Source organism: Physcomitrium patens, chromosome 22, assembly GCF_059467195.1.
Source record: "Physcomitrium patens ecotype Gransden chromosome 22, ASM5946719v1, whole genome shotgun sequence".
Lineage (NCBI taxonomy): Eukaryota > Viridiplantae > Streptophyta > Bryopsida > Funariales > Funariaceae > Physcomitrium > Physcomitrium patens.
In genome coordinates, this window is record NC_143431.1 from 2,862,587 (window position 1) to 2,888,812 (window position 26,226).

The 26,226-nt window shown below is 39.5% G+C and overlaps 3 protein-coding genes, 1 long non-coding RNA gene and 1 pseudogene across 16 annotated transcripts; 3 read left to right on the top strand and 2 right to left on the bottom strand.

The window, feature by feature from the left end:
- On the top strand, positions 1–3,411 carry LOC112275116 (histone acetyltransferase TAP1). Its single transcript, XM_073530208.2, has 8 exons — positions 1–270; positions 891–1,010; positions 1,443–1,523; positions 1,770–1,836; positions 2,028–2,062; positions 2,214–2,285; positions 2,661–2,755; positions 3,075–3,411. The coding sequence occupies exons 1-8, from the start codon at positions 121–123 to the stop codon at positions 3,217–3,219; spliced, it is 765 nt and encodes a 254-aa protein (XP_073386309.1). The 5' UTR covers positions 1–120; the 3' UTR covers positions 3,220–3,411.
- LOC112275114 (protein SHOOT GRAVITROPISM 6) lies at positions 3,189–18,135 on the bottom strand. 11 transcript variants are annotated; one of them, XM_024505150.3, is made up of 51 exons: positions 17,837–18,135; positions 17,566–17,656; positions 17,380–17,434; positions 17,136–17,267; positions 16,908–16,979; positions 16,626–16,716; positions 16,346–16,441; positions 16,094–16,172; positions 15,895–15,958; positions 15,655–15,758; positions 15,430–15,535; positions 15,115–15,204; positions 14,789–14,866; positions 14,614–14,681; positions 14,423–14,522; positions 14,071–14,250; positions 13,817–13,906; positions 13,577–13,642; positions 13,311–13,409; positions 13,049–13,120; positions 12,831–12,890; positions 12,596–12,676; positions 12,154–12,272; positions 11,879–12,008; positions 11,666–11,745; positions 11,366–11,501; positions 11,100–11,181; positions 10,873–11,009; positions 10,646–10,726; positions 10,245–10,342; positions 9,634–9,863; positions 9,266–9,378; positions 9,006–9,134; positions 8,751–8,825; positions 8,328–8,407; positions 8,162–8,228; positions 7,815–7,940; positions 7,322–7,506; positions 7,026–7,145; positions 6,736–6,796; positions 6,363–6,461; positions 6,157–6,257; positions 5,811–5,916; positions 5,543–5,656; positions 5,217–5,291; positions 5,014–5,112; positions 4,809–4,880; positions 4,554–4,639; positions 4,316–4,409; positions 3,932–4,039; positions 3,189–3,741 (listed from the first exon to the last, which is right to left on the bottom strand). In XM_024505150.3, exons 1-51 carry the CDS (start codon positions 17,874–17,876, stop codon positions 3,628–3,630), a joined length of 5,031 nt encoding a protein of 1,676 aa, XP_024360918.1. In that variant the 5' UTR covers positions 17,877–18,135; the 3' UTR covers positions 3,189–3,627. The 11 variants fall into 11 exon arrangements, 9 of the variants coding, with proteins under 9 accessions (XP_024360918.1, XP_024360917.1, XP_024360916.1 ...); XM_024505149.3 differs by having other exon boundaries at positions 8,328–8,416; XM_024505148.3 differs by having other exon boundaries at positions 6,399–6,461; positions 8,328–8,461.
- Positions 18,136–18,452: 317 nt separating this feature from the next.
- LOC141044764 (uncharacterized) lies at positions 18,453–19,517 on the top strand. Its single transcript, XR_012216438.2, has 2 exons — positions 18,453–18,594; positions 18,792–19,517. It is a non-coding gene; the product is annotated as an uncharacterized LOC141044764 (long non-coding RNA).
- On the bottom strand, positions 18,534–21,414 carry LOC112275119 (histone H3.3-like; annotated as a pseudogene). The gene is made up of 6 exons (XR_016500154.1): positions 20,389–21,414; positions 19,988–20,090; positions 19,573–19,645; positions 19,277–19,352; positions 19,091–19,181; positions 18,534–18,933 (listed from the first exon to the last, which is right to left on the bottom strand). The product of XR_016500154.1 is annotated as a histone H3.3-like (transcript).
- Positions 21,415–21,719: 305 nt separating this feature from the next.
- Positions 21,720–25,203, top strand: LOC112275117 (uncharacterized). 2 transcript variants are annotated; one of them, XM_090246323.1, is made up of 7 exons: positions 21,720–21,855; positions 22,468–22,782; positions 22,942–23,033; positions 23,503–23,644; positions 23,842–24,046; positions 24,232–24,401; positions 24,577–25,203. In XM_090246323.1, the coding sequence occupies exons 2-7, from the start codon at positions 22,779–22,781 to the stop codon at positions 24,681–24,683; spliced, it is 720 nt and encodes a 239-aa protein (XP_090102449.1). In that variant the 5' UTR covers positions 21,720–21,855; positions 22,468–22,778; the 3' UTR covers positions 24,684–25,203. The 2 variants fall into 2 exon arrangements, with proteins under 2 accessions (XP_090102449.1, XP_024360926.1); XM_024505158.3 differs by lacking the exon at positions 21,720–21,855 and adding an exon at positions 22,137–22,194 and having other exon boundaries at positions 22,422–22,782.
- The last annotated feature ends 1,023 nt before the right edge of the window (positions 25,204–26,226 follow it).

Sequence of the window (26,226 nt, forward strand, 5' to 3'; positions counted from 1 at the left end):
TGGCAAGGTTTCGGATTGAGTCTTGTGATTGCATGGTGCGCGCTCGGGTTTAGGCTGAGCGTCATTGCAGCCTTGGTCGTGAGTGATTGTGCGTTGTGGTTTGGGAATACGTCTACCACGATGCAGCTCAGTATGGCGCGTCCGGTCCCTGGGTGCAGCTTCCAATTCTCGTCGGGTCGTCTGCGATGCTGTTGCTCCTGTGATGTGTCGTTGTCTCGATTCGTGCCTGTTCGAAGACAAGTTGCAACTCCTTCACAATTGAAGAGCTCGGTTCGTTGCTTTTCCCTGAGATCCCTTTGGTCTGGTCCTATGGATATGACTGCACTTGGATCCGTCTATGTCTGCAGCAGCTATCTCAACAATTTTATATTAGGATAAAAGCATTTAATTTGAGAGTTGCTCAAGTCGAATTTGTGAAGAGCTCGACTTTCGTAGCCTCATGTTCAGCTTAATTTTTCCACCATACCATTCAGGATTAAGAATTCAGGTCTGCTTGCAATCTGAGTTCGATCAGAGCTAGAGGAAGTTTGCGAGACCTAAGTGAAAAGTGCCAATAGCGAATCCCTAATCTGAAAACTCTGTCATAATGAAGCATATCCACACCTTTCCATAGTAGCTCCGATTGCCTTGTCTTGTCGCTCAGATCGAATATATTCTGAAGCGAAATTGGATTCGCAACACGTGTAAGGTTTTAGTGGTATTGACATTTGTGGCGTTAAGAATGAGGGACTTTGCAACTTGTGGAACGACCTCGTCGGTTGGGGGTTAAATTTTTATAGTCTCAGTATTACGGAGCAATATCGTTTAAAGTATCACTTTGTGTGTTCTAATCCATTTAGCAATTTCATGCTTCCATGTACCATATCTCACCCTCTTCTGTAATCTTGCAGCGAGGTGCAATTATTTTGGCTTCTACCCCATTGCCTCAATCGCCAAGGCCCTTATGGCCAATACGAATACCTCGACCACTTGTATACAGCACTAATCTTGCCGACGTTGATCCGGTTCAGGTGCTGCCACTCTCTTCCCATTTGCTCATTGTGAAATTGAAATGGGAAATGTAAATGGTGTTCTATGAGTTCATCCCTTCAATTCAAACGCACTCAATTCCATATCGTTGTCCCGTCAAACGTATCAATGTATCCGCATGTCCACATTTTTGGTTAGATATATTTCAGACTTTACTTCTTCGGTAGAATTCGTGAGAGAGAGAGGAGTGGGAGGGGTTAGGCAAGCGATGTGTTACTTCATATTGATTTTGCATTGATTTTGTTAGACACTTTCTTCAGGTCGTCATGTGTACAAAATCTTGTGTGATTGCATTATGCAGATGCGAGCGACATTTTGCACTAGGTGTCAATGCCATACTATATGGACTTTGATTGTTTAACTTGTAATTCATACTTCTATAAGGTGTTAACTTCATGGGTTTGGATAATCAGCTTAGTGAACTTTGGGAAAAAACGCTGATGGTTACTAGAGAACCTTCGAAAATCATGAAAGCACTTCGGCACAGCTTCATGGTAAGCTCAAGACAGCTTGCCTTCTTGGTACTTCTTGGTATCCCAGGTTCTTCAGTTGAGCTTCATTGTATATAGTTGACTGGTTGTGAGAATGAACTTGGACCCGATTTGTTAAATGCTGTCGGAAAGGAATGGACGTGTGCTTGTCATAGAGAGTAACAAGCACTATTAAAGACTGATTTTTGCACATAATATATTGTTGCTTAGAGTGTTTGATAAATTTATTTTGCAGCTTGAATGCTGCAGTTTGTGATTGTGCTGGCAGAACAGGAGAAAGATGACCTAGGATTGAGATCTACTCCGAAAGTCGTTGGTATTCTTCATTTTCAATCTCATTCGTATCCTTAAAATGATGCTTTGGAATCGAAAGGAAATATTTTTTAGAATTTGAGGATAAATAATTTTATGTGTTGTGATGCTGTGCTATTTTAAGACATCGGAAGTAACGGTTGCTGGAAATCCTCTTCACTCTGTTTCTGGTGGTGTCTTTTGAACGCGGATCAGGGATTGGGCGCGCAGTATCTGATGGTTCATTCATTGTATGTGTTCATATGTTGGCCCTATTGTCTCTGTTTCATTTTTTAAAAAATTCCTGTTCAATTTTAGAGTACGTTTCACAAACTCAGATATTTTGTGGGAGTTTTGCAGAGATCTGGTTGTACCCACATAATTTTCTGTTCTTTGTTTCAGGCTACAATTTGTGACGTAGCCGTTGATCCGGAGTATCAGAAGCAAGGTATTGGACGACGGATCGTCAAACGACTTGTGCAGGTTTTCTTCTCCCTTTTAGAACTCCATTGCAAGTTCATTTCGGATGACAATGTCACTTCTTGTGGATTTTTTACTTCTTTTTCCCTGACTTTTAAAATGAAAATGATCTATTTTGAAAATTTTGTTTTATTTGTTGTAGAAGTCCTCAGGCGCACTTGTTCATTAACACCAAATATTAACAGTTTGCTTCATAATGACCCCACGCGTTGTTAAAAATTAAGCACCTTTCGAGTTACTTTTAGCTCCTAAGGAAAAGTTCAGTTCTGGTTTCGTTGTATGCCTCTAACGATTTATCGTTATATAGTAAAGGTAGTGCATTCATCACCAAGCCGAGATGTAAACTTTCCTTTGATGCCTGAGAGTTACCTTGTGCAGGAGATTAAGAAGAAGGGTGGTCCGTCAGGGTTTGCTGTGTTCCCACCACCAATTGCAAGACAATTCTTCTGGCTAATTGGCTTCAGGTGCAGTCTTTTGGCGTATACTTTATTTATTTACACTCTGGAATCTGTGATATGTTCAGAGAATTGTAAAATCATTTGACAGCTTTCGGCTGAATGTGGAAAGCTAATTCACAAGAATTGCAAGGAATACTGTTGAGGTCCTTGGTTTATGACAATCATTTCCAGCAGGAAACTGCTATTGTATTGAGTAAGCCTCAATAATTGTGCGTTCGTATGTAACTGTCTGTCCTCCGCAAAAACTCTTAATCCTCTGTTTATTATTATTATTATTATTATTAGTTTTATGTCCCATTTAAGGTTTTAGGCTTGTTTTGACCAGGTCTGATCGAAAGTATCGTCTCATGGGATATCGAGGCAAAGAGGAGAAGTCAGCCGACATTACTGATGCGGACAATGGTGCTCAGGTCTTGGGGACTGAAGAAGTAGGAGAGACTGAAGAAGCCAAAGAGCCTGAAGTATCATGACACTCGTTTTCTTTGGCACAAGGCCGTGTCTTTTTTAGCTTTCTCTTCCGGCAATCGATTCTAATGTACTTTCGTTTACCTGGTGTGGGCTAGGGATAGTTTTACCTTTTAGCATCCAAGACACCTCTCTTTCCTTCATTATTGCTACAATTACAAGAGTAAATGGTGTAAAAACTGGCCTCTTTCAATTCCTATCTATCGCTGCTCAGTTATTTTTTTTGGAGTTTCGGGCAGTGGCAGATCCCAGGGATCGTCTCCTAGGTTGAACTGTTCCATTCATCCCTATTTCATTACCATGTCTTGTGGTGAATTCAGCTACATTTTTGAGCTACTGTGAGAAGTCTTCTGGTGAAAGCAAAACACTATAGTGATCACAGCAGTGTCATCAGCCTCACTATCAAACGCTGATCAGGTATTTAAAACCTCCATTTCATTCATTATTTGACTTAAAGCAAGTGTGGACTTTGCTCGCACAAGAGCACTCGGAGAACTAGTTGTCATCTTCATAAGCAAATTGGAGACCTATTAAAGGCATGGAAAATTAGAAGAAGTTAGTCATTGGTGCAGCAGATGAGAGAGATTCATGTCAACGTCGAGAGTAACTCATGTATTGGTTAATCCCGTCACCGAAGAAATCGAAGCATTCAGTTCATGTTTAGCAAAATTTTAAGAATTCTACGCTTGCGATGCAACAAATTCGCGAAGTTCGAACCTGGGGCACATAGTGTGCTACGGATACTGCATCTCTCACTCTAGATAATAGGCAACCAACGAAATAAGCTGAATTCGCTTGGATTACAGGCCATGGACTCTCAAAAGCCTGATGTCAACATACACCCCAACACGTGAAATTGCCGCATCTCGAGGGAGTATTAGATGTAATATATTTGCACACGAAATTCACATTACACATTATTGCTGTTGCAAACTTGGGAGTTCACAATGTCGTCAACTCAATCAAGCGTGTGGATATAATAAGTGTATTCTGCAAATGAAGACTAGGCTCGTACAAAATTGTGAGGAATTATGTGAGATATGGACCGTGTTGTGTTTGGGTTAGAAAGATCTTTGAAGATTGATAGTATTGCCAGCTTGCCTGAATTGCACATGATACGTAGATGTCCACTTTGTCACGAAATTGAAGCACGAGATGCTTCACAAATTCCTTGACAAAATCATCATACTCCATACTGCAAAAGTTACATGCACATGCATGCCAAAATTTAATCATAGCACCATAATTTCACCTTCCCAACATACTCCTACAGGACTTGTGAATACAAGTTACATTGAGATCTAGTTTCAGTCAGGAGAAACCATTTGGATGTTCATACCTTCTACCAAATTCAAATGTTCGCAAGTTGACCAGTGCTCTAATGTCTTGAGCATGTAACAATGGTGAAATACTCCTTAAGGCATTCTGGACAAGTGTTCGAAAGTCAGATGTCTCCATGAGACAGACATATTTACTCGATCACAATAAAAAAAAAAAAAAAAAAGGAAATGTCACAGAGTTTGTGTCCACGGTTTTCACTGTGCAAGGTCGATGAGACTTAGGCATAGGAGCCATCGAGAAAAGTTGAACTAACCTTACAGGCTAGCGATACAGAAGGTGCTTCATCATTGACATGAAACACCAAGCGCGGCAATATTTTATGAATCTGAAGAAATGCATGGAATAATGTACACATTTTATTGTGTTCTGACAATCAGATGAGTAATATCTTCTTTCTCCATTCTGACCCAGGCAGAGTATTGTGAGAAACATTCTCTTTATAGAAGATTAGTGCTCACCTGTTCCATAAACGTACCAAGTTGAACACCGGTGGCAAATTTACTAACAGATCCGAGAGCCTCAAATGCTGCAGCTCTCGTGCTTTCCAAATGCCGAGTCTAATGTATGCCCCGAATTTAAAGTTAGTTTTTGCCCTGAATAATAAAGTAATCAGATTTAGCTTACAATTACCGGATTTCAACTGCTGAATGCATCGTCTTACCTGAAGGATACTTAACCGCAAACACAGGTTCAGTAACATTGGATACACAACCTCAGCACTTGCGACCTGGATGACCTGGAATTCAATAACCACCGAGTCTAAAAGCATGATACAAGGCGAAATAAAACTGCGACAACCATATCATTATTAGTTCCAGAGGCTACGCAGAAGATCCCCTTTCAAAGATACCAATTGGAGTACACCACGCAATCACTTGCCTGGCAAACATCCTGCACTCGGAAAGGTGTGGAGGATCTTCGTGCTTCTAATCATAAGAAATGGTAAATGGCGGCGTTTTCAGAATCAAGCACAATTTGGCAACTTACAGGTGAAAGTCCGCAGACAGCTGCATTAGCCACCTCATCCTCTTTATCTTCCAATAAAGCGACAATCACATTCAGAGCCTCTGGCACGAATGCGGTAACTCCTCTCTTTATCATCTACAAGCCTTTAAATTTACAATATTTACTTGACATAAAACAAATAGCTATTCAACTCGGAGTTTGCAGTGTAAAAGGATATTATGAAAAAATTTATTCAAGTATCCGGTAAATTCACTGAGAGCGGAGGATGAAAGTAAAAAGCGTGACAGACCTGAACAAGACTTCTCACACATAAAAGTCGTACAGTAGAAGATTCGTCACTAGTGTGAGCAGTCAGAGCTTCCACAAGGGAACCCAAAAGGATGCTTGTATTTTCACTGCATACTCAATGAAATTCATACTAAGTACTTAGAGATACCACGGACAACGCAGATTGAGAATTGAGTGAAGGAAGTTTAAAATGAAGTTTGTGCAAAAGGAACAGGATATAAAATGTAAATCATCTGTCCAGAATATGGTCCACACATGAGATATGACCTGTCTCTTCTAAATTTGATCATGAGAACAATTCATGAATGGAAAGCATTATAAAAGAAATATTTCGTCACAAAGAATACCAGTGTTGGACCAATCCAGAAAGAGCTGCTGCTGCAGCAGCACGCTGGCAGTCATGCTGCCTCTCCAAAGCTGGCCATAGTAATGTGCACATGTTGGTCACCTGCATAGATCAAAATATGCAATAGATAAATCGGTGAAACAACATAAGAACTTCCAGAACTTAGTTTAGACAACTCAGAAGAAAGTTAATGGTGGCTAAAGTTACTTCTTCTGGTTTTTCTCTAGCAGAATTTGAAGCAACCTCTTCAACTGCCTCAGTCCAACGCTCTCCACTCAAGCGCTGCTCCCCGTCGGTGAACAAAACCTAAACCAAAATACTGGCTAAGTTCCCAAATACAAAACATTAAGTCCCTGTAGCCTCATAAATTTACATGAAAGGATGTCTGGGCATGATCAAGTTGATCGATTTATTTCAATAAATTTACAACAGCAATGATGACGAGTACCCAATTTCTGATGATCGACTCCCAGTATTCTTAACTTTTACTCTGACTCAGTTTATTATAAACAACGTGCACCACAAGTACTTGCAGATCTTGTCACTGAACATAATCCTTCTATCTTGGTTAATTTAGTACCTTACCCATGTCGTCATTTTCCACGGTTTCAGAAAAGACATGAATGGTTGTAATCATATCCCTGCACATCCATCAAAAGCAATGGAGTTGATGCTCAGCATGGAAGGATTGGTCAGATGTGCAGAATTATCCAAGAAAGAAATTCACCTTGTTCCACTTGATATTCATGTATAGTTACATCTTCAAGTTTTCTACTATTGTGAAAATGTCGCATTATAGGTGCTGTGGAATGATATAATGACTTCACAAAACCACAACGATTGTGAGATACCGGAACCTAGGTCACGTACCTCAATGGTTGCATATCTATGCTGATGGATTCTTGTATGCTTCCAATGCGCAACAACAAACAACACAACACTCTTGGATAGCACTGATTGACGGCTTGCTTGACAGTATCATTTGCACCCCTGTCGAAATGCAAATCCACAACTTAATCCAAGATCAGTGAACGCCGAAGGTTGGAAAGACAAAGTGCTCGCGTAACACACGTTTATAAGCAAATTGAGTAATCCAGAATGTAGGTTAGCTAACCTGAGTTCAATCCATCTCATAGATTTATGCACATTCTTAACGAAAATTGTACCTAAGAATTTCTTGAAGTGCTAGAGTGGCTGCCTGCGACCGTTGGCAAAGACTCATAGGAAATGTCAGGTGGTCTGAAATGTTGCCTTTTTCTGCATCATCCTCTTTAAAGACAGGGGCATGATCCAAAATGTCCACCACATATTCCAGAAAGATGAGAGACAACTTTTCGTGATGAGAGATCGCCTGTCATGCAAATTAACTACAACGTTAGATGCTCCGGAAATGGTGGTCACTAACAAATGACATTATGAATGCATTTACCTCTGAGATTACACAAAAAGCCCTTATTTGATTCAAGTTTACTCATTATTGATTTACTATTCTTCTATATCGAATTAACTCCTTGTTCTTTAAGGCATTTTAATTCGAGCTGGTACTTATAGTCAAAATGGCAAAGTGCATCAAGGCCCATCACTCAAGGAAGTCTCTTTCAAATTTATCTTCTCAGATATAATTAACAGAACGAGGGCACAAGTAACTGGATCACTCACAAGAATTATTTTTTCAAACCGACAAAGTTTTCTCTTGTCCAAGTCATCAACGAGTTCAATTTCTCCAGCAGTGATTATCTCTGAAAATACCACTTTTGCCACAGAATGCTCTGCAAGGCTACATACCTGTCAAAATTTCGAATAATATTCAATTGCAAGTACATGATCCCACATATATAAAAAATTGATTGAAATAGTAGTAGATAGCAATACAATCTTATGGACAACTTTGCCTCGAAGAGGTTGCTCCTTCTGAACCCATTTATCACAGTTGGTAAACTATTTTGAACGAAAGACGTTCTGTCAAACATAGAAGTTCCTGGAGTTGAAGAGAAGTGAAGTCTTACAACCGCAAGAATTCCCTGATGCCTATCACAATCAATTGCAGCAGCTTCAAACAAATTTCGCGCTATCCTGCCACCCAACCGGAAATAGACACTAAGCTCTTTACACGACTGCGAATTGAAACCATAAGATCAGAGCCTTTGATATTCAGGACAACGAAGCTCTTACTTGCATATGTCTCCTTCTCGTAATTGAGAACCTCGAGAGTATATGATTTGAGTAAGTGCGGACATGGCTCCTTGTGCCGACTGCAAGACCTTATCACAAACAGCAATTTTACATCCTTTCAACGCAGCAACCACCTGACCCTCAACCCAAGAATTACCATTTAGGTTTATGTTAATGTATCCATGTGCATAGATCTGAGCTTCCTGCATGCAGCTCGTGCGCCGCTTGACTAGTCTGCAATTTTTCCAAAATTATTTCTTCTTTGGGAGATGGTATTTTCTGCAATATGGTTCAAACCATGACGTAATGCCAAGAGGACCTTCTGGACACTTGAAGATTAGCAGGTATTTAATTTTAAAGCAACTTAATAATTATAAATCATCCTCGTAAAATCATCCACCGTGTTGTCCTCCGTTAACCTACCTCCGTATAATTGAGAAGATTCAAAACAGCATCAACGACGCGTTGAAGTACATTGACCTCTGATCCATCTGTCTTCTGCAAGGCGTTAACATCACAGGTGAGAATTGCACTATGATAATTGAGTTGAAAACGTAAAACAATTGTTATGCTCTATTCTCATTCTAAAAACGAGTGTCCTGGGTTGTTGAGTTACGCACAAATCTCTGGAACAATACAAAATTTGAGAACATACTCAATGCCTTCAGTTTAACTTACCCCTTTAGTGCTGTCTGTGAGGTCCTGCAGTGCTGTTATCGCCAAACTCAATTCTATGCTGTCATCCGTACTCTTGGCTCCAGCTGGGTCGGGAATTAGCATTACCATGTTACAGAGTATGGTGATTATCTGCTTCATTCACAATAGGAAAGCGGTAACTTGCGGTGGCATATTTCAAAGTTAAACTCTCAGCCGCAATTCTAAAGCCTTATTATCTCAAGGAGTAATTTTTTAAAAAGCGAGAAGAAATCATATTTCACCTGACCAGCTAGTATTCTGATAACTGGAGACACATCTGTGCAACGCGGCAAGAAAGCTACGATTCTTTCCCCGAGCCTCAAGGCTTCACGAGGTGGCAGCAAAGCAGGACCAGCTGCTCAAATATCAAATTGCCACCATTAAATCTATGAATATCTAAGCTGTCTAGCAACCAAATGTAAAATTCTGATTTTTGGACATCAAGAAAACTGGAGTTCTGGTCCTTTCAACCACAACATCATCATCAATTCACACCAGATGAAAAAACATATTTTCAATTATTGCATGCCATTCAGAGATGATCAACTTCCATCCACCGACCGAGGGATCGGCTTTCCATAACTTAGAAAGGGAATCGTGGAACAATTACCTGCTCCACCACTCTGATCGGTGTCTGAAGATGATCGGAGGTGCATGTAACTGCCAGTGCAGCCAACATAACAGCTTCCAGGAAAACAAAGGGCTCGATAATACTGCAGAAGTGCCAAAACTGTACGAACTGCCCTCTCTCTTTCATACTCCATTGACGAAGAAGCGAACTCATCAAGACGTTTCAATAGAAACTGCAATTGCATTGCTCTACTTTTTCCGTCATCGCCACTGAGAAATCAGTTGAGAACAAATATTCTTCAGAGTTAGCAAATTCATATGCAAGATTTGTGAGTACGTGGCATGTCTACTGGTTTGTGAAACAAAACAAGCGGAAACAATTAAAGTATACAGTGTTTTTAATATGAGAATACTTTCAGAAATGATATCGATACCCAATCAACTAAAGTAGATTAACAAAACGATTAACAGTGAACTGGAAATTCAGAAATACATCGACCTTCCACATTCAATCAAAGCTTAAGAGGTTTTGCGAAGAATGAGGAATCAGTATCAGAATTATAAGTTGAAGAGAAATGATCAACATGATGATCTTACGCGATTCATTAAAGATTCACACCAGCATAATTTAGAAAGGAAATCGTGAATTACCTAGTGAGCAAAATCGTACATAAAAACCTTGTTAAATTGGTGAACAGTGTGTCGCTGACTGCAAGCGACATTGGCAAGGTGAAGAAGCCAAACGCTGCCTGGGAAACATCCAAAAACCCTCGGCGAAGATAGTCTGAGAATTAGAGATTACCTATGATCACTTCCTGAACCTAATCTTGAGGCTTGTCCGTCTCTGATGAAAGGAAGTTAGTAATCTTTGGGTATTCCCCACTTAAGCAGGGTCTAATGTTGTGCTCAAGTATATGAAACTGCACATTCATGCCACGGTCCAGTATCTGCGTGCTTTTGTTCTTCTAATGTGTCTTTCACATGAATATATGATTTTAAATTTCATCTGAAGTTTGTTTCGAATGAAAATGAATTAGAGTGAAAACATATACCTGGAGGACAGAGTCTCGCATTTTCGACGTCAACTTGGGATTTACTGAAACCAATGTCGCGCAAGCATCTAAAGCCATCTCCTGCAATTCTTTCATATATAAGGCTGGACTCTTTGTCCATGCACTGTGTCTTGGACATGCTATTATTGTTCCTGATGTAAAACACCGGATAAGGAGAGAAAAGCAAAGAGGTCATACACTTTTAAAGACGTCCCTTGTATAAGTACCTGAGTATGCTGCAGTTCAATGTCCAAGCTGTTTTTTTCGTCCTTTTCCATAAGAGAAATAATGTAGTTCAGCATAATGTCCCTTTTTTTCAAAGGAAAAACTGTCCCATTCTTTGCAGCTTTGATAACCGCTTGGCCTGCCGATCAATGCAGTAATAAGAGGTTCCATCGCTTAAAATTAACTATCAAGAATTCAAAGATCTTTCGAGGATTCTCAATTGTCATACCCAGAAGATTGATGGCAGATAAAACAGCTTGCTTTGATGCTTGAGCTTTAACCTTCAAAAAGCCCTTCAGCATATCACTTCCCTGCAAGATGCATACAAAGTTTGACACTCCATATGCTTCTGGTGTGCACTAGGCTAGTATACTAATTTCAACTTCCACGTGTCAGTGTGGAATAGCTAAGCGCTGGGCCTCTTCCAAAAGACTATTGTCAAGAGAATCGCTTCACAGAGCTCCTTGCAAATTGCAAGTAATATAGAGATCTTACCACTAGTATCTCAATACGGGCTTCAATGCCACTTGACGGTGCGTATGATGCAGTATATCCATACATGAGTGCTAAAGTTGCGAATACATTGTCAACTGCTCTAATCTTCTGGGGCTTCACAAAATGCAATACAAATCTACAAAGGGAGAGACAAGTATGTCATGTCCTATCTTGCATCGAAAAGAATTCGATCTCTACTCAAATGCCTCGTTAAGAATTGACTTCAGTAAGAAAAATTATCCCATTTAGTTAGTGTTACTCCATGAAAATGAGTGTCCAAAGTAACTTCATTTTCAGTACCTCAGAAATCCATTACGTTTGTGATTGTCTAGGATTCTTCGCAGCTTTGCCAACACAGTATCCAGATGTGCAGAAGCGACCTGAAACAATACGTTGCACTTGTGAAGGCTTTCTGATGCGTGAGGAAGGGAAAAATAAAATGAACACCATTAAGATAACGTTAAAGATTGGTGCAGAAAACCCGTTGATGAGTCGTTTGAGAGCTCTTGTTACCAGACCCATTGCCGTTGCAAGACCTCCTCTATTTATCTTATTTGAGACATCAGAACGTTGATACATAAGAGTAATCATCCGTTGCACATACACTTCGTTATCAGTTTTTTGTAAAACAGTTCCCATGCACCTGCCGAATATTCTCAATTAGTTTTTATAGCTCTCCAAATTAAACAGTTGCTGTCCTTGAGCATTCTGTACAGGATATACTAAACTAACATGCGAAGTACATACAATATCTCAGAATCACATTCAGTAAATACTAAATCACATACCTGTGCAAGAGCGATATCTGTTGGTTGTCATCATACAGATTGTAGTGAGTTGCCAAGGCATTGCCAAACGACATTATCCACTCTGGATCATGGACAACACCAAGCGCATCGGATAGCAACTGCAGTTAAATCATTAAAAAAATCAGGGTGCGGAAACAAAGCTCCTAATGAATGTTCTAGGGGGTGACCCTTAAATCCTTATGCCATATTCATTCAAAAGTCCAGCATTCCTTGCAACTTTCGTTTTTCTACTATTTTTCGTTGAAAAGAATTTGATCCTATAATAACATATTTAAGAATGTTTTATTTTTCTTTGCTTTACTTCAAGCCCTCCAAACATGCGGATACTACAATATCAATGAAATGTAGCGTAGACAACGCAGACGAGATAACAATTCTCCACTTTTGGAAGGTTATGGCCATGAAGCGTCATTTTCCTTACATGTATAATCATGTCCTCCCAGACGATTTGTTGCCAGGAAGCAACGTCGATGTTACTGATGTAAGCCTTTAATTTCGGAATCTACAGCTTGCGACGAAGCCACATGGAAATATTTAGATTCACTTTGCAAAACAAAATCCTCCTTTGTACATGGTTTAAGAACAATGATTGAGTAAAGTGGATATAGTGCTCCAAGTGTAATTATCGACAAGAGAAGCCTCAGAAAACTACAGACCTCCTCTTCCCAGAGCAGCACAATAGCTGTTGGAAATATCGGCCCCAAATCGTCCAAGATCTGTATCGACAGAATTGAGTTGATTATAAGTAGATGGTTGTACGATGTTTCAATATTTGAAAGTGGTTGTCAATCACAAGGCTGTTGATAAGAATACTCGGAAAGATGTTCAAAAAGAATATTCATTCAAAGAAACATCAGATGAAGTTTTCGCATACAGTCAACACCCTGGAAGCTAGTTCTGTGTCCAGTGGATATTGAAGGAGCAAAAGTAGACGAGCAAAGAGTTCCTGCATTGCTATTAAGCTTATTTTAGCATAATGAATCATGGATTAGGTATAAGTTCCATGTATTTAAGGTACGCATCTGGTTTATATTTGTCAATAATAAGGATATAGAAAAATGCAAGCTTGAACCTATTGTATGGACCTTAACCAAAATCTGTTACAATGTACATTCAAATAACGAAAAATGCCAAACCTCTGGTTCTGGAATATTTGATGTCATGGAATAATCGATGGAGACCTTCTCACCCCGTGAACGTTTATGTTTAAGAACTTCGGTTATGCACTTGCACACCTACTCACCATCACATTCAAAATCTTAGAAACCAGTCAATTGGTCCTAAACAAATCCCTCAAAAAATCCATGGACAAGCAAAAATATTTCTATAGGCTAGCGAGGAAGTACACCGTCAAATAATGAACAAAATAAGCTCAAAGGTGTTCGACGTTCAGAAGTCTTACCGTATCTAGAGCCGCCGTGTACTCTACTGGCATGAGCATCTTGAGAAGAAATGGCCAAAGTATGACCTGGAAAATGACTCTTCTCTTCAGTACAAGAAAAGCCCACAATGCTGTACTTTAAAGAATAGTAACCCCTTTGCCATGGGGATAGTGACCACAAGAAGCAGCATCAAAAATTTAAAGATCATTGCAAGTCAAATTAGAAATTTGATGAAAGTAGTATGAGAAAGAGAACTGTACTTCAGCAGCAGGAACAGTGCCTGCCAGTAGAAGCAAGCCTGTCTCACAAACACGCCGCAACTCTAAGGATCTCAACTGTCCTCCTAATTCCTTACAAAACATTACACAATAAATTCAACCCGTCATGTTCAAGTGGCTGAGACTCAATCTTCTGAAAATACCGAGCCTCTAATAATACTGTATCAATTGACTGTTCACTAGGTGAATACTTCAACATATGTAATTTACAGTTCACAGAATGAGTCAGTTCGTACTTTCTTCGCAGGAATGCTGACAGGCATTTCGGTCGCTTTTGGTTTCTCTGGGACTGCGGAGCTTGCCTCCGATAGCCTCTTTCTCGTACTCGCCAGTGCACATTGCTTCACTAAAAATTCAATACACGCTTCGCTTGTCGTTTTGTTAAGATAGCCACTTGAAGCCATGCATACAATCAACTGCAATGGCATTGAGAATTATCAGTTGGAAAAGGCCATTGGTTCTTGTATCTACAACTTCTAGAGACCACTTATTGTTCACTTATTGTTCATCTTTAGGCTATCGTCGAATGTAGATTTGATATTTTAAATGTAAAGAGCACAAGAAAAGTTCGTGCTTAATCAGCTGCACCTCAGCAATGGACTTTTTCAACTTCAAATCTTGTTTCCTGAGAAGATAGTTTACAGCTTCAGCAATTTCACCTCTTCTATTTAACCATGGCTCCGATTGCCTGAAGGATGAAAACAATAAGTCGAGAGTCCCTTTCTCTATTAATATCGAAATATAAAACGCAAAGAGCAAACTACAGTCACTGGCTGTACCTGAATATCAGGTGCTTCCACACTGACAATACACCCAATTGGACATATTCCTCTCGCGTTCGAAGTTGCTGCACACACACAGGAGATAATCAACTGCTAGCTTTCGAAATAATTTGTATTGAACTTAGCAGGGTCGATCAGACAGTTGCACGAGCGTCTAGATTTAGTGACTTACATGTAACAGAAAATCAAAGATTTCCGAAGGATAGGCCTCCCTGATCGTGACAAAGCAACGAAGAACTTCATTGTGGTTCTGCGAATTTGAAAAGTGCCATAGCAACGGTCGAGGTGAACATATTGTTAAACCTGCATAGATTGACACCATGTTTGACATTCCATAAGGGAATTCGAGCACCCAAGCGACATTTGGAGCCCGAGATACAATGCAGGCGCTTCTATTAGAGGGACAGTTCGATGTAAGCTTCCCATCTAACCACAAGGCAGGTCATCTATTCAGCTCTGACTAAACTCTTCACCCGAAATAATTCAAGAAAACTGAACCTTCATTTGAGCACTATATGCAGAGTTGCTTCCCTTCTTCACAGTCAAGTAAGCTTTGAGAAGCAACATATTCAATACTGGCGACAGAGCCTGTCAACGAAGCCACATTCTCTTGAATTGAAATCAGCAGATCCAACGCCCATCTTCAACAAAAGCATGATTAATGTGAAATGAACTCTGAAAATTACCAGACATGATCAACAATGGGTGCGTAGAATATGCTACTGAAAAACAATCATTTCTCATGAACATGCATGGAACAGAGCCAAAGATGATGCAGATTAAACTCGGCCTATTCAGGTTGAAAGAGCTTACGAGGAAGTCAATCATTGGTGACCGAGCATCATTCACGAGAATTAGAGATAGGACTGTGTGTAGGCTTGTCGTAGCTGGCAGAGGGTTTTCTTTCTCTTTCCTGCAACTGCATAAACGAGTCATAGGCTTCAATGCAAAATTTGCATCACTAGTCATATGTTTGAACGTCTTGCATGACAAAAATGACACAGGAGGTTCATGTGTGACAACATTCTTGCGACTTACACTGCTAAAATAGACGGAAGAAGTCTAGGCAATGCAGAGATGAGATGTTTTCTGCTAATTAAATCCACCATTTTTCCTAATGCCTCTGCAGTTGCTAACCGAACCTGCATTCATAAAAAGGACCTCCCAGACAAGAGAATTCCTACTTTAGAATCAGCAATTTGGTATAGAGTTTAAGAGATTGATGTAGGATTTCTTAGGAGCAAGTGGTTTAATTTCATTAAAAAGTGTCCGCCTTACCCCAGAATCGGGAGACTTGATCCAAGAATTCAGCAATAGTTCAAATGCTTGTTGGAGCAGAGCCCTGCAAAACAAAAGGGTGCTGATGTGCGTTGGATCCAATTGGGCATGTCTTTTTATTGTTGTCAGTTAAGGTTATAAGGTAAACAAGAATTGGTGCTTGGAGCATCTAGAATGAAGTGAAGTAATCATTACTTACTGCAAGTCTCCTTCCGGTGAAGTATTAGACAGACACACCTCATTACATTGATTAACGGTGTCACACCAAAACGTGAATGCTGCGAAAAGGTTTTGAAAGTAGCGTTCTTAATGGAATTACGCAAAAGCAAAGCATCGTAGTTTTAAATACTCGTATATCTCGCTTATGAAACCCTCTGAAATGCAACTATTAGCAAAATTATAAGCAAATTACCGAAATTTTAGTCATAATAGGAAATTATCTGATATTTACCGTTCGCAAAAGCTTGCCGATGGTTGTCTGTCACATTACTGAGAATTGGCAACACACGAGATAATACATTTTTCAGCCTTGGAGCAAACTGCAAACCTTCCATGGCCAACCAGGGTTTCTAGTCTCAATATAGCTCAGGCACGTGCAAATTCAAACAAACAATGCATTTGAGTTAAAATCAAGGGTGACTTCTTTTAAGTATGGATTTCCGAAAAGAGTTTGATTGTCAGTGACGCGAGAAATCCTTGGTTACAAAACAAGTGAATAGAGCTAGGTTTACCACAGGATGACGCAAATTCCGCCAATGTTTGCACCAGATGTACGACGGGAACCATTCCTCCAGCAAGCTGATTGAATGTTTCGTCCATAAGCTGTAGCTCAGTTATCAATCACAGAATTATTTATTGGAGTTGTTGATTGCGCCTTATCACTCCAGAGTAGTCCTAAAGCACTCTGAAGTATTCTGCAAAAGAATTGAACACATTCGTCGACTAAAAGAATTCTACAGAATGAGAGGACTCAACCTGGAATTGCAACAGGGTGATGGTGGAAGGAAGCTCACTAAATCCGGTGACCGAGATCCAACTGCGACAAGGAGATTTGATGCTGCGCTATTCCAGTCTGAAACATCTTCCTGTTGCAATTAAGGAAAATAAATTTGTCTTGATTGTAGAAAACCTTCTATTCAACGGCCAACCAATGTGCACTCGCAAAATCTTTCTACTCCTTTTCCGGCTTGTACATTAGCCACCGAAGAGAACATAATGACCCACTTGAACTTCAAATGTACCTTATTAGCTGCCAACTCAGTCATTGCCAGTTTGGCAGTGCTGCGCATGAGCGAGATATTTATCTGCTCCTCTCTCATTTCGCGAACAGTGTAGGCCAAGATGAGGAGCAAACCAGCACGATAACTCACAACCTACTCTTCAAAATCACGCGAACGATGTTTAGAGACAGCTGGATGATCCTAAGAAAATCTCCAACATCATAATACATAACAACGCATAAATCACTGAAACAAAAGGATTTACCCTCTTGCCAGCTCGTAAGCTCGTGGCGCAGCAGTCTAGCACTGCTTCAGCGTTCCTAAGTGTAAACCAAGAGCACACCATCAATACCTCAAACAGTAGGTGATAAAGAACACGTGAATGCCAGTATGAAATACATTGCAAATAGTATACAAAGTTCACCCGCTAATCCTCAAGAGGAGGACTCACTGTTGAGCAATCTGGCAAAGTGCAGATGCGGCTGCTTCTTGCACCGAACGCGCACTGTCGCCCATTGCAGCAACGAGCACTCGAATGATACCTGGAGATCATTTGCATTCCCACGCTCTTCAGCAAACAACATGCTAAGTTGGACAAAGCAATCTATGATAACTCCCATTCTCGTCGACGACCAATTCTAACACAAATTTAAGCTACTATGTGCTCCCTCAACTAAATTTCTTCGAGGACACAAGTAAATTAGGTCATCAGGCAAAAGTACCAATCGTAGAAGACGTCGTTGCATCATCGGTGGTGCTCATTGCATATCGCAGTCTTAACGAAAGTTTTCTTCGACAAAGTCACTATCGGTCTTTTTTTAATTGCAGTTCTGGTCATCAAGATCCTACTCTCGAAAGCATGCATATTCATGTATATCTCTAAAGAATGAACCTCCAGCTCTCCTTAGCTCCGCCATACAGGGGTTGCTTGTATGTTCCAGTTAGTAGCAAGTTAGTTGAAGTAGTTATTATGAATCCCGAAAGGAGGGTAGTTGCTAACGACCAGTTCACACAATTTGGTTGTGAGCAGGAATCAGTTGAAAAAATCGCTGGAAGACTCTTAGTGAGCAACCACGTAGTCCCACCAAGACGTCTGGATTCGGTTTAAGCAACTTCCAGTGTACGAGTCCGTTCGAAAATTTTCTTCGATTATTGTGTGTGCCACCCTCATGCTTAAACTGCGATTGACAATGTTCTCTAATGCTTTGTCCCAAGGAAGTCTATCACTACCGATTGTGTATACTTTTTGGTATAATTTGTAGAAGCAGTTGATCTATGTCGGCTTGCTGTCGTGATTACTTGACTTAAATAAGATTTTGTTAGTGTTCATCGCAGATTGTTGCCGAAATTAATCACGATTTGTTCCTGGGATGAAGCTTCACAGACAAGCAAGCCAGCAAATAAGGAAGAAATACGATCGAACTGAAGGTCATCGCTGCAATGTACAGCTTTATGACAGATTTATTGGATTAAACAAGAGGTGAGCCCCTTCTCTCTCTCGCATGGCGAGAAAGTGTAACCAACCGAAGACATCTTTCATGTAATTGAATCTAAAATTTAGATAGATTCGATGAGGACCAGTTTTTGCGGGTTTAAGAACCCAAAATGTGGGTATACTATATAAAAGAAACCAATTTGAGGCAACAGACTAAGCTCTTTCTCCTCTAATCCTTCTAGCAAGCTGAATGTCCTTGGGCATGATGGTGACTCTCTTGGCGTGAATGGCACACAAGTTAGTGTCTTCGAAAAGCCCAACGAGGTATGCCTCTGCCGCCTCTTGAAGGGCAAGAACAGCATGGCTTTGGAAACGCAAACCAGTCTGTGATAACGTGCAGAAAACGTCTGATGTCAAAGATACTACAACAAAGCATGAAGCAGATTATAAAGCAGCAAGAAATCAACCAGAAAGAGACGCTCCCCAAAATTCACCAAGTGATTCTCATGACGAAATAACGAAGTTGAAACCAAGAGCACACCTTAAAATCTTGAGCAATTTCTCGAACCAGTCGCTGGAATGGCAACTTACGGATTAGTAGTTCGGTGCTCTTCTGGAACTTGCGAATCCCACTGCAAGTAAGCACAAATGTTAAAATTCAGTTTCCTCTGCAGTCGCTAGGTAAGGTTTCTTAAAACTAGAAAACCAGAATGGTTAAATCACTCACCGCAGAGCAACTGTACCGGGGCGATAGCGATGAGGTTTCTTAATCCTTCGGTGGTGGGGATGGACTTTCTAGCAGCCTGTAGAACCATACTTAAGTAAAAAGTCGATGGTAGCAAAAAAAGAAACTCGAGCAAAACTTGGGCATGTTTTCAGCGCTTATTTTAGTGAATAGACTGACACAAGACCGGAAAATTCCAACCAAAATTCTGGCTATTTGAGTGAATGTAACAATGTTATCAGTATTACAATTGTACATTGTAGGTCAGTCATGTGGATGAACTCAAATTGCAAGATTACCTTTGTAGCCAATTGCTTCCTAGGAGCCTTTCCTCCTGTAGACTTCCGAGCAGTCTGCTTTGTGCGAGCCATTCTGTTCCATCAATGAAAAAAAAAATGTGATGATAGAGCATTGACCGAAACAAAATATAAATAAATAAATAAATAAAAACACAGAAACAGAGAGAGAGAAAAAGAAAAAAACTGAAATCTCGGTTTGGGAGCCTGATGACACTCGAACCATCTAAGACAAGAATATCCCTTAGAATTCAAACATTAATACCTTTTGATAGCAAGGAGAAATGACGATTACTACAAAAAGGTTAAAATTTTTTTGAAAAACAAAATGATGAACGACTGGATTAACAGAGTTATTAACTTCAAAATCCGGATTGATATGCTCCTACTCATAACAGAAATGATTCAGGTGGAATACCTTTCTATGTGAGAATCGACGTTGATAAACTCTTAGCGAACTTCCTGATCCTTAAAGCTTGAATCATAAGCATTCACTAAACAGCTCAAAAACTTGAAAATGGCTATCAAGCACGAAACGGTTGCTATAGTTCAGAACTCAAATTTCAAACCCGACGCGCAGAACATGAGTTTCAATATTATATTCTGCATTCAACAATCTCTTTCATGCACCTTACTCTTTGCCAAGCTCTGTGGAGCACTACAATTTTAAGCAAGACATGACAATGAATTTCCTCCTCCGCATTGGAACATTAAAACATGCAGCAAGCTCTCCACAGACCTCAAGCCCAGAATCAAAGACAAATAGATCCCTTAATCTCACAGAAGGGAACAGCTCTCAATATGCAACATCATACGTACCTTGTCTTGTTAGTCGGTGATGATTAGCATGCGTTGAAGGCAGGTGTTTAGTAGCGTTACAGAAACTTTCTGGTTCTTATGTAGTCGATCAAACCTGCGGAGAAGGGAAAAGGCAAAGGAGCACAAACGCCAGAATCAGAAAGAGCCGACATCCTGACTCTTGCATTATCTCGCTTGCCATTCACGTTTCCACCAGTGACTTGCAGAGGAAGTATCTTAAACCCTCGATATGAGTGGAATTCACCCATCTTTGTTGTCGGTCGCATGGAATCCCATCCAAAGTCGAACCACCAAAACCACGTTTCATGGAATTCAATGCTAAGCGAGCACTCAATCAGTGCAAACCTCGGCGCGCCGTGACTCTTAAACCCGAAATCAATCAGTTCCGAAAGCTTTTCAACGTTCGGGCTGAAACATTCTGCGAGTCCGCGAAATCCGAACAGGCACAACACGATTCCGCCGACCTACACGAACCAGTAGTTCTGTATGTACAATCCTAAGTATTAAAACCTGATCATAAAACTGCCATTGGTTTGCAGAGTAAAGTAGTCAAGCCGAACTTATACAACAAACATGCTCTTCAAATGTCTTAACAACACCTTTCAGACATCGAGAGACAAGAGTCAGAAAACAAGGACCAAAAACAAGCCAAGTTGCACTAAATTTACTGAAAATATGCAGAGAACTCGGTAATCTCGATGAGAAAACGGCCTGTGAAGTGTGCTCAGAATCACAAACATTCGAGCAAGCTCCAAGGTAACCAAGTTTTAGGGTTTAATTACAGAAGACGATTGTGATGAAAATATAATAATTATGGAAAACTCCATAGCAAATGAAAAGCTGATCAAATTACAGTATCAGAAACCACAGTATTGTGAGAAATCAATTTATGAGAAGGTGGGGTATATTCATGTGGTTTTCTTTTGTGCTGTTGTGTTTTTAATTTACTAAAGCATGTTTAACTAATTATGGAGGTTTGTGAACCATTAGATTTTTCTTCCCATGATGGAAAAATTATAATCCTAAATTGCTTGGAATTAAGAAATTATTAGAAGTTGTATGCAATTCAATTGGTAATTTTCATTTATTTATTATATAAATAAGTATAATTTTTATCATATAAAGAACATGTTTTAAAATTTCACTCAAAGTAATATTTATATTCTTAAATGTGGTAGTAGTGCAAAAACTGTATATTGTAAACAAATTTATGTGAAAATATCTCCTATGCCTTATTCAATCATTCATCTGTCTAACAATTGTTAAAATTCTTATTTGGACCAGCCTCATCTGTGCCCTCAATTTGCTATGTTTATTATGTCTTGTGCATGCACAAGTAGAAGTAGAAGATTGAATTTGTAGCTTTTCATAAGAATGTGTATATTTTGTTTGATGCATGTATGAATAAATTGTTTGACTTTCAGATGGATAATAAAACACACAAATAGTCACCACTCTTGTTAACATGTAATATCTTTTCAATAATATATATATATATATATATATATATATATATTGTAAAAATTCTAGAAAATTAAAATTAATGTTGTAATATTAGTCCTACAAACAATAAATTTTATCAAAATTAGTTCAATTATATCAACAAAGTATTTCAATAATTACATTTTTGTGTTACAAAAAAATCATAATTGAAAATACACTTCAAACATATAATATAATTATACATATATATATATATATATATATATATAAGTAAGTAAGTAAGTAATAAACTTGGGGTTGAAGTGGATAATTTAGCATTATTCCAACTTGGTTCTGCTCCAAGATCCAAAAGCTTCAATATAGGTGAAAATACTCATTCTATCACAGCAGCCACCAATTTCCAAAGATTCATTTCAACAATTTGTCCACATTGTTATTATTAACAATAAGAATATATATATATATATATATATAACCTCAATTTCACCGCTGTTAATTGCGTTTGTATGCAAGGTCGTGGAAATTTGCATCAGATGTCACCCAGTAATGTTAATGTCAGATCGGTGGGCTATTCTGTTGATGTAATGCAGAGCTACAGATTGCTGCAAATCTCAGACGTGGGTTTCTGATTTGTAGCGATATGAGTCGGCAGTCACAACCTTTCGTGAGATCTCATGAACATGAAGAGTTCAATCCTTCCAACACTCAATCCTGCTCCTCACGTTGTTGCATCACACTACAATGCCAATTTGAAGCATAGATGGACAACACTCTCTTCATAAGCTCAAGAAAATATGGTGCTCATGTCGGGGTAACGCATGAAAACGATTCAGCAGCAAAGTCTAGTCTGTGCTGGTGCAGAAAGACGAGCTCTGAAGCAGTAAAAGCATTTGTAGAGTTAGCCACAGCATCGAGCAACTCTCAGATTCTCTTTCCATTCACAGAAAATGGGTAACTCCCCACCAGTTTCTGTATGCAGAAGAGTCAAGCAGCAGGTTCGATTTTGGTATGCTACTGACGTGAGTTGGGTGCAAGCATCGAACTTTGCATGCAGCTGGAGATTACAATCTAACTGAGCCTTGTGACACGGTTGTTGCTCTTGTCTGCCAGTGATGCTGTTTCCTGACACAGCTGACAGAACCCCGAGGTTCCACACAACGAGCCAAGCATATGGAGAGTTTTATCGCCACGCCAATTGCGTGGTATACAACAGCCTCTGCCTGCAGTATGTCTAAAAAGATTGAGCTGCGTCTCATAAGCGTCTACGTTGTCTGCGGCTTCTTTTATCGCAACTTAGCGTGGGTCTCCTAGTTCAAGATAGAACTACCGAAAAACCCAAAGTGATTTTCAAGGTTATGAGATTGTAGACATCCATCGAAACTTGGTCGTCACCGTCAATAAGTAAGACGAGGAATGGCAAAAACTTGCTGATCAAAACCATCTGCATTAGAATTGACAACAATGGTTACGAAGGGGAAAATAAAGTCCGTAGTGAGCTAGGCGTTTGACCCTAGAGAGTTGATCACAGATGCTAGGACCAGGGAAAGAGGCGTTCAGTCATCTACACAATGAATCGTCTGTGACGCCAAGAAACGTTACCTTTCTGTATCTGAAACCAAGCAGTTCAGACAATACATAGTCTTCATTTTAACGTCTGAACCGGAACTGCAGACCCCCACGTACAATTTTCGACACTGTGCTTACGAGAGAAGAATTCGTGAACACCAGCGCGAGCTAGACGATGCTAAATCATGCTTTGACAATATCGAGTGGAGCAAAAGCGCTCATGCTATCAAATGGCGCCACGGGCGGGGTATTCTTGTCATCCCCTATTCTACCACATATCATATTTTCAAACTAAAAGAGGTTTGCGTGAATTTTGCAATGTACTCAAGAGATAGCCCGAACTTGCAGCTCCTTCACACGTTGTCGTAGATTCAAGACAAGGATCATTACCCTAATCCATCATCGAATTGCAAAGACGATAGCCTTGTTGTCAGTATCTTGTAGGTCCCTGCTGTTTTGAACTGGTAACCGCACGACCAGCAGTCCGATGTGAGGTGAAGCCAGTAACGCACAAGACGGAATGTATCCCGGTGAAACACGAGTTCCTTGAAGACCATGTCAATTATTGTCACCCCCGGATTGCACCGAAACCGAAGTTTCTCCAAAAAACGCTCTTTGGGCGATCGTACCGGCCCATGGATCAGTCAAGGTAAACAATGGCCGCACTCTCTTCAACCTATAACTCATTGTACGAATTGAACCACACAAGCTGGAGCTCAAACTTCACGAGTGGTTCTGAAAGGAACTGAATAAACATTCAGTCAAAGGCAAGACAATGACGACGGTTGTCACACGTCCTCTAAAGGTGGGCGTGCGCACAACGAGTATGTGCAGGGCGTCAACAGAAGTCAAATCTGAAGAAGGATTTGACGTTGGAAACGCGATGAAGCGGAGACTTCGACCAGTCGTAGCTGCTGAAAACGGAGAATATTATCGTCCTCAACTGCCTGACAAGTTCAAAGTCATACCCACCTCTTCACGATACAGCTTCTACAGATATTACGGTAAACATCACTCAGACCCATTCTCACTCGGATCCCTCCTACAAGCTCAACAATGCACAGTTTCATAAGAATAAAAATCCTGCACATGTCACACAAACACACCTGGTTAGCTCAAATCCCATCACACGTCCTCAAACCGGATCAGTTAGCAAAGAAGTTGTTCATGATTGTGCAGGCCACGGTGGCAAAGGTGCCAAGTCAACCAAAGCTCATTATCCGCAGAATGAATTCCAACCCAGCCAACAAGCTTCCTCTCTCCATGACCCACCTGCAGGATCTTAAAAACACCTCAATCTTAATCTGAGAATACCCACCTGAAAGACAATCGACGCATCTTGAGCTACGCGAGCGATCTTAAATCCACCACACTGAGCTGCTCATGCACAGCAAATCCAGCAACCAAACATGCAAATTCTGTAGAATGTTGTATAGAGACTACGGGTCGGCTCAGTTTGAGGAGCGAAGTAAAACGTAGGCCACGGACACAAATTGGTTCCGACGATCAAATCACACTGTTGCTGGAATCTCCACTTTGAAAGACCAGGAGCTGCCGAAGCTCAGATCGGAGGAAGTGTGATGCACTGTGTGGAGAATCTGAAAGCCAAATTCAGTTTTGGTGAACTTGATGATAATTCGCACTTATAGAATTACCTTACTTATATACTGATCTTTTCTAAATGAATTATATTTGAGATGAACTATGATATTTAGATTATTGGAACCAACACAAGGTAGAGTAAGTATCCTTAAATACGATTTGTGATTTTTTTTAAAGAAATGAACAATATTCTTTGTGTTCTAATTTTATTGCAAATAGAGAATTTAAAATAAAACATAAAAAACAATTCAATTATGCACTTGTGTAGTTTAAATGCACATAGTGAAATCAATAGAAATTTTAAGAAAAAAACACTTGACAACATTTTAAAAAACAAACACATTTGAATATATATATATATATATATATATATATATATAACACATTTGAATATATATATATATATATATATAACACATTTGAATATATATATTTAAAAAACAAATATATTTGAATATATTTAGGAAGTGGAACCAACAATTAATATAGTCTTTATAAAAAAGAAGGTGTACAAGTTCCATATGAATTGTAGCACCTTGAATATAGTTAGAAAGATAAGACTAAGATCTTGTGGCCTTCTTAAAGACCCAATTAGAATACATATGAGCTTTGATGAGACTCAAAGCTTTGATCTATAAATAATTTATCTTTGAGGTAAAATATTTTCACTTAATTTTTTAATTCTTTACTTTTTATTTATAAGCAATACATGATTAGCTTTTTGGCCAAGTTTCTAACCTACGAACACATCTAAAGTCAAAACCGCATCTATGAAGCTACTAAATAGCTTCTCTAGAAGACTTTATAAAATTATTCTATTTTATCTACTTCTACTTAATCATATAAGTAACTATTGAGGTAAATATATATGTCCATGATAATTAATATAATAGAGTATTAATTAAAAAACTATTTTTAGTCATATTTTTACCATATAATCATGTCACAACATGACACCGTGATAAAATCCATAGAAACAAAAGACCATGGTTGTTTTGGAATTGATAATATTTGAAGAAGTCCATAAGGTCAATGGCGAGGAGTTTTGGATGTTGGACAAGTTTCGCATCATTGTATAAAGTCTTTGACTACCTTCCACATTTGAGGCGACCAAAAATCTCTTGATATTAGCTCCAAAATCTTGTTTTATTTAAAATGTGCGGCTGCTGAAAGATCATGACAAGCTTGAAGGACACATAATCATGCCTCACCTTCTAGAATATATAG

Bases quoted from the DNA above. Each gene is read 5' to 3' on its own strand.
- LOC112275116 (XM_073530208.2), top strand. From the start codon at position 121: ATGCAGCTCAGTATGGCGCGTCCGGTCCCTGGGTGCAGCTTCCAATTC. The intron at 2,286-2,660 runs CTTGTGCAGGTT...CCTGAGAGTTAC, and splicing joins GACGACGGATCGTCAAACGA to CTTGTGCAGGAGATTAAGAA. The intron at 2,756-3,074 runs GTGCAGTCTTTT...TGTTTTGACCAG, and splicing joins TTCTGGCTAATTGGCTTCAG to GTCTGATCGAAAGTATCGTC.
- LOC112275114 (XM_024505147.3), bottom strand. From the start codon at position 17,876: ATGAGCACCACCGATGATGCAACGACGTCTTCTACGATTG. The intron at 15,959-16,093 runs GTAAGTAATGAT...TTTGTTTTGCAG, and splicing joins TCACCGGAAGGAGACTTGCA to GGCTCTGCTCCAACAAGCAT. The intron at 8,229-8,327 runs GTAAGAGCTTCG...GTTGGGTGGCAG, and splicing joins CGAGAAGGAGACATATGCAA to GATAGCGCGAAATTTGTTTG.
- LOC112275117 (XM_090246323.1), top strand. The intron at 24,047-24,231 runs GTAAACAATGGC...GAGTATGTGCAG, and splicing joins CGGCCCATGGATCAGTCAAG to GGCGTCAACAGAAGTCAAAT. The intron at 24,402-24,576 runs GTAAACATCACT...ATGATTGTGCAG, and splicing joins CAGCTTCTACAGATATTACG to GCCACGGTGGCAAAGGTGCC.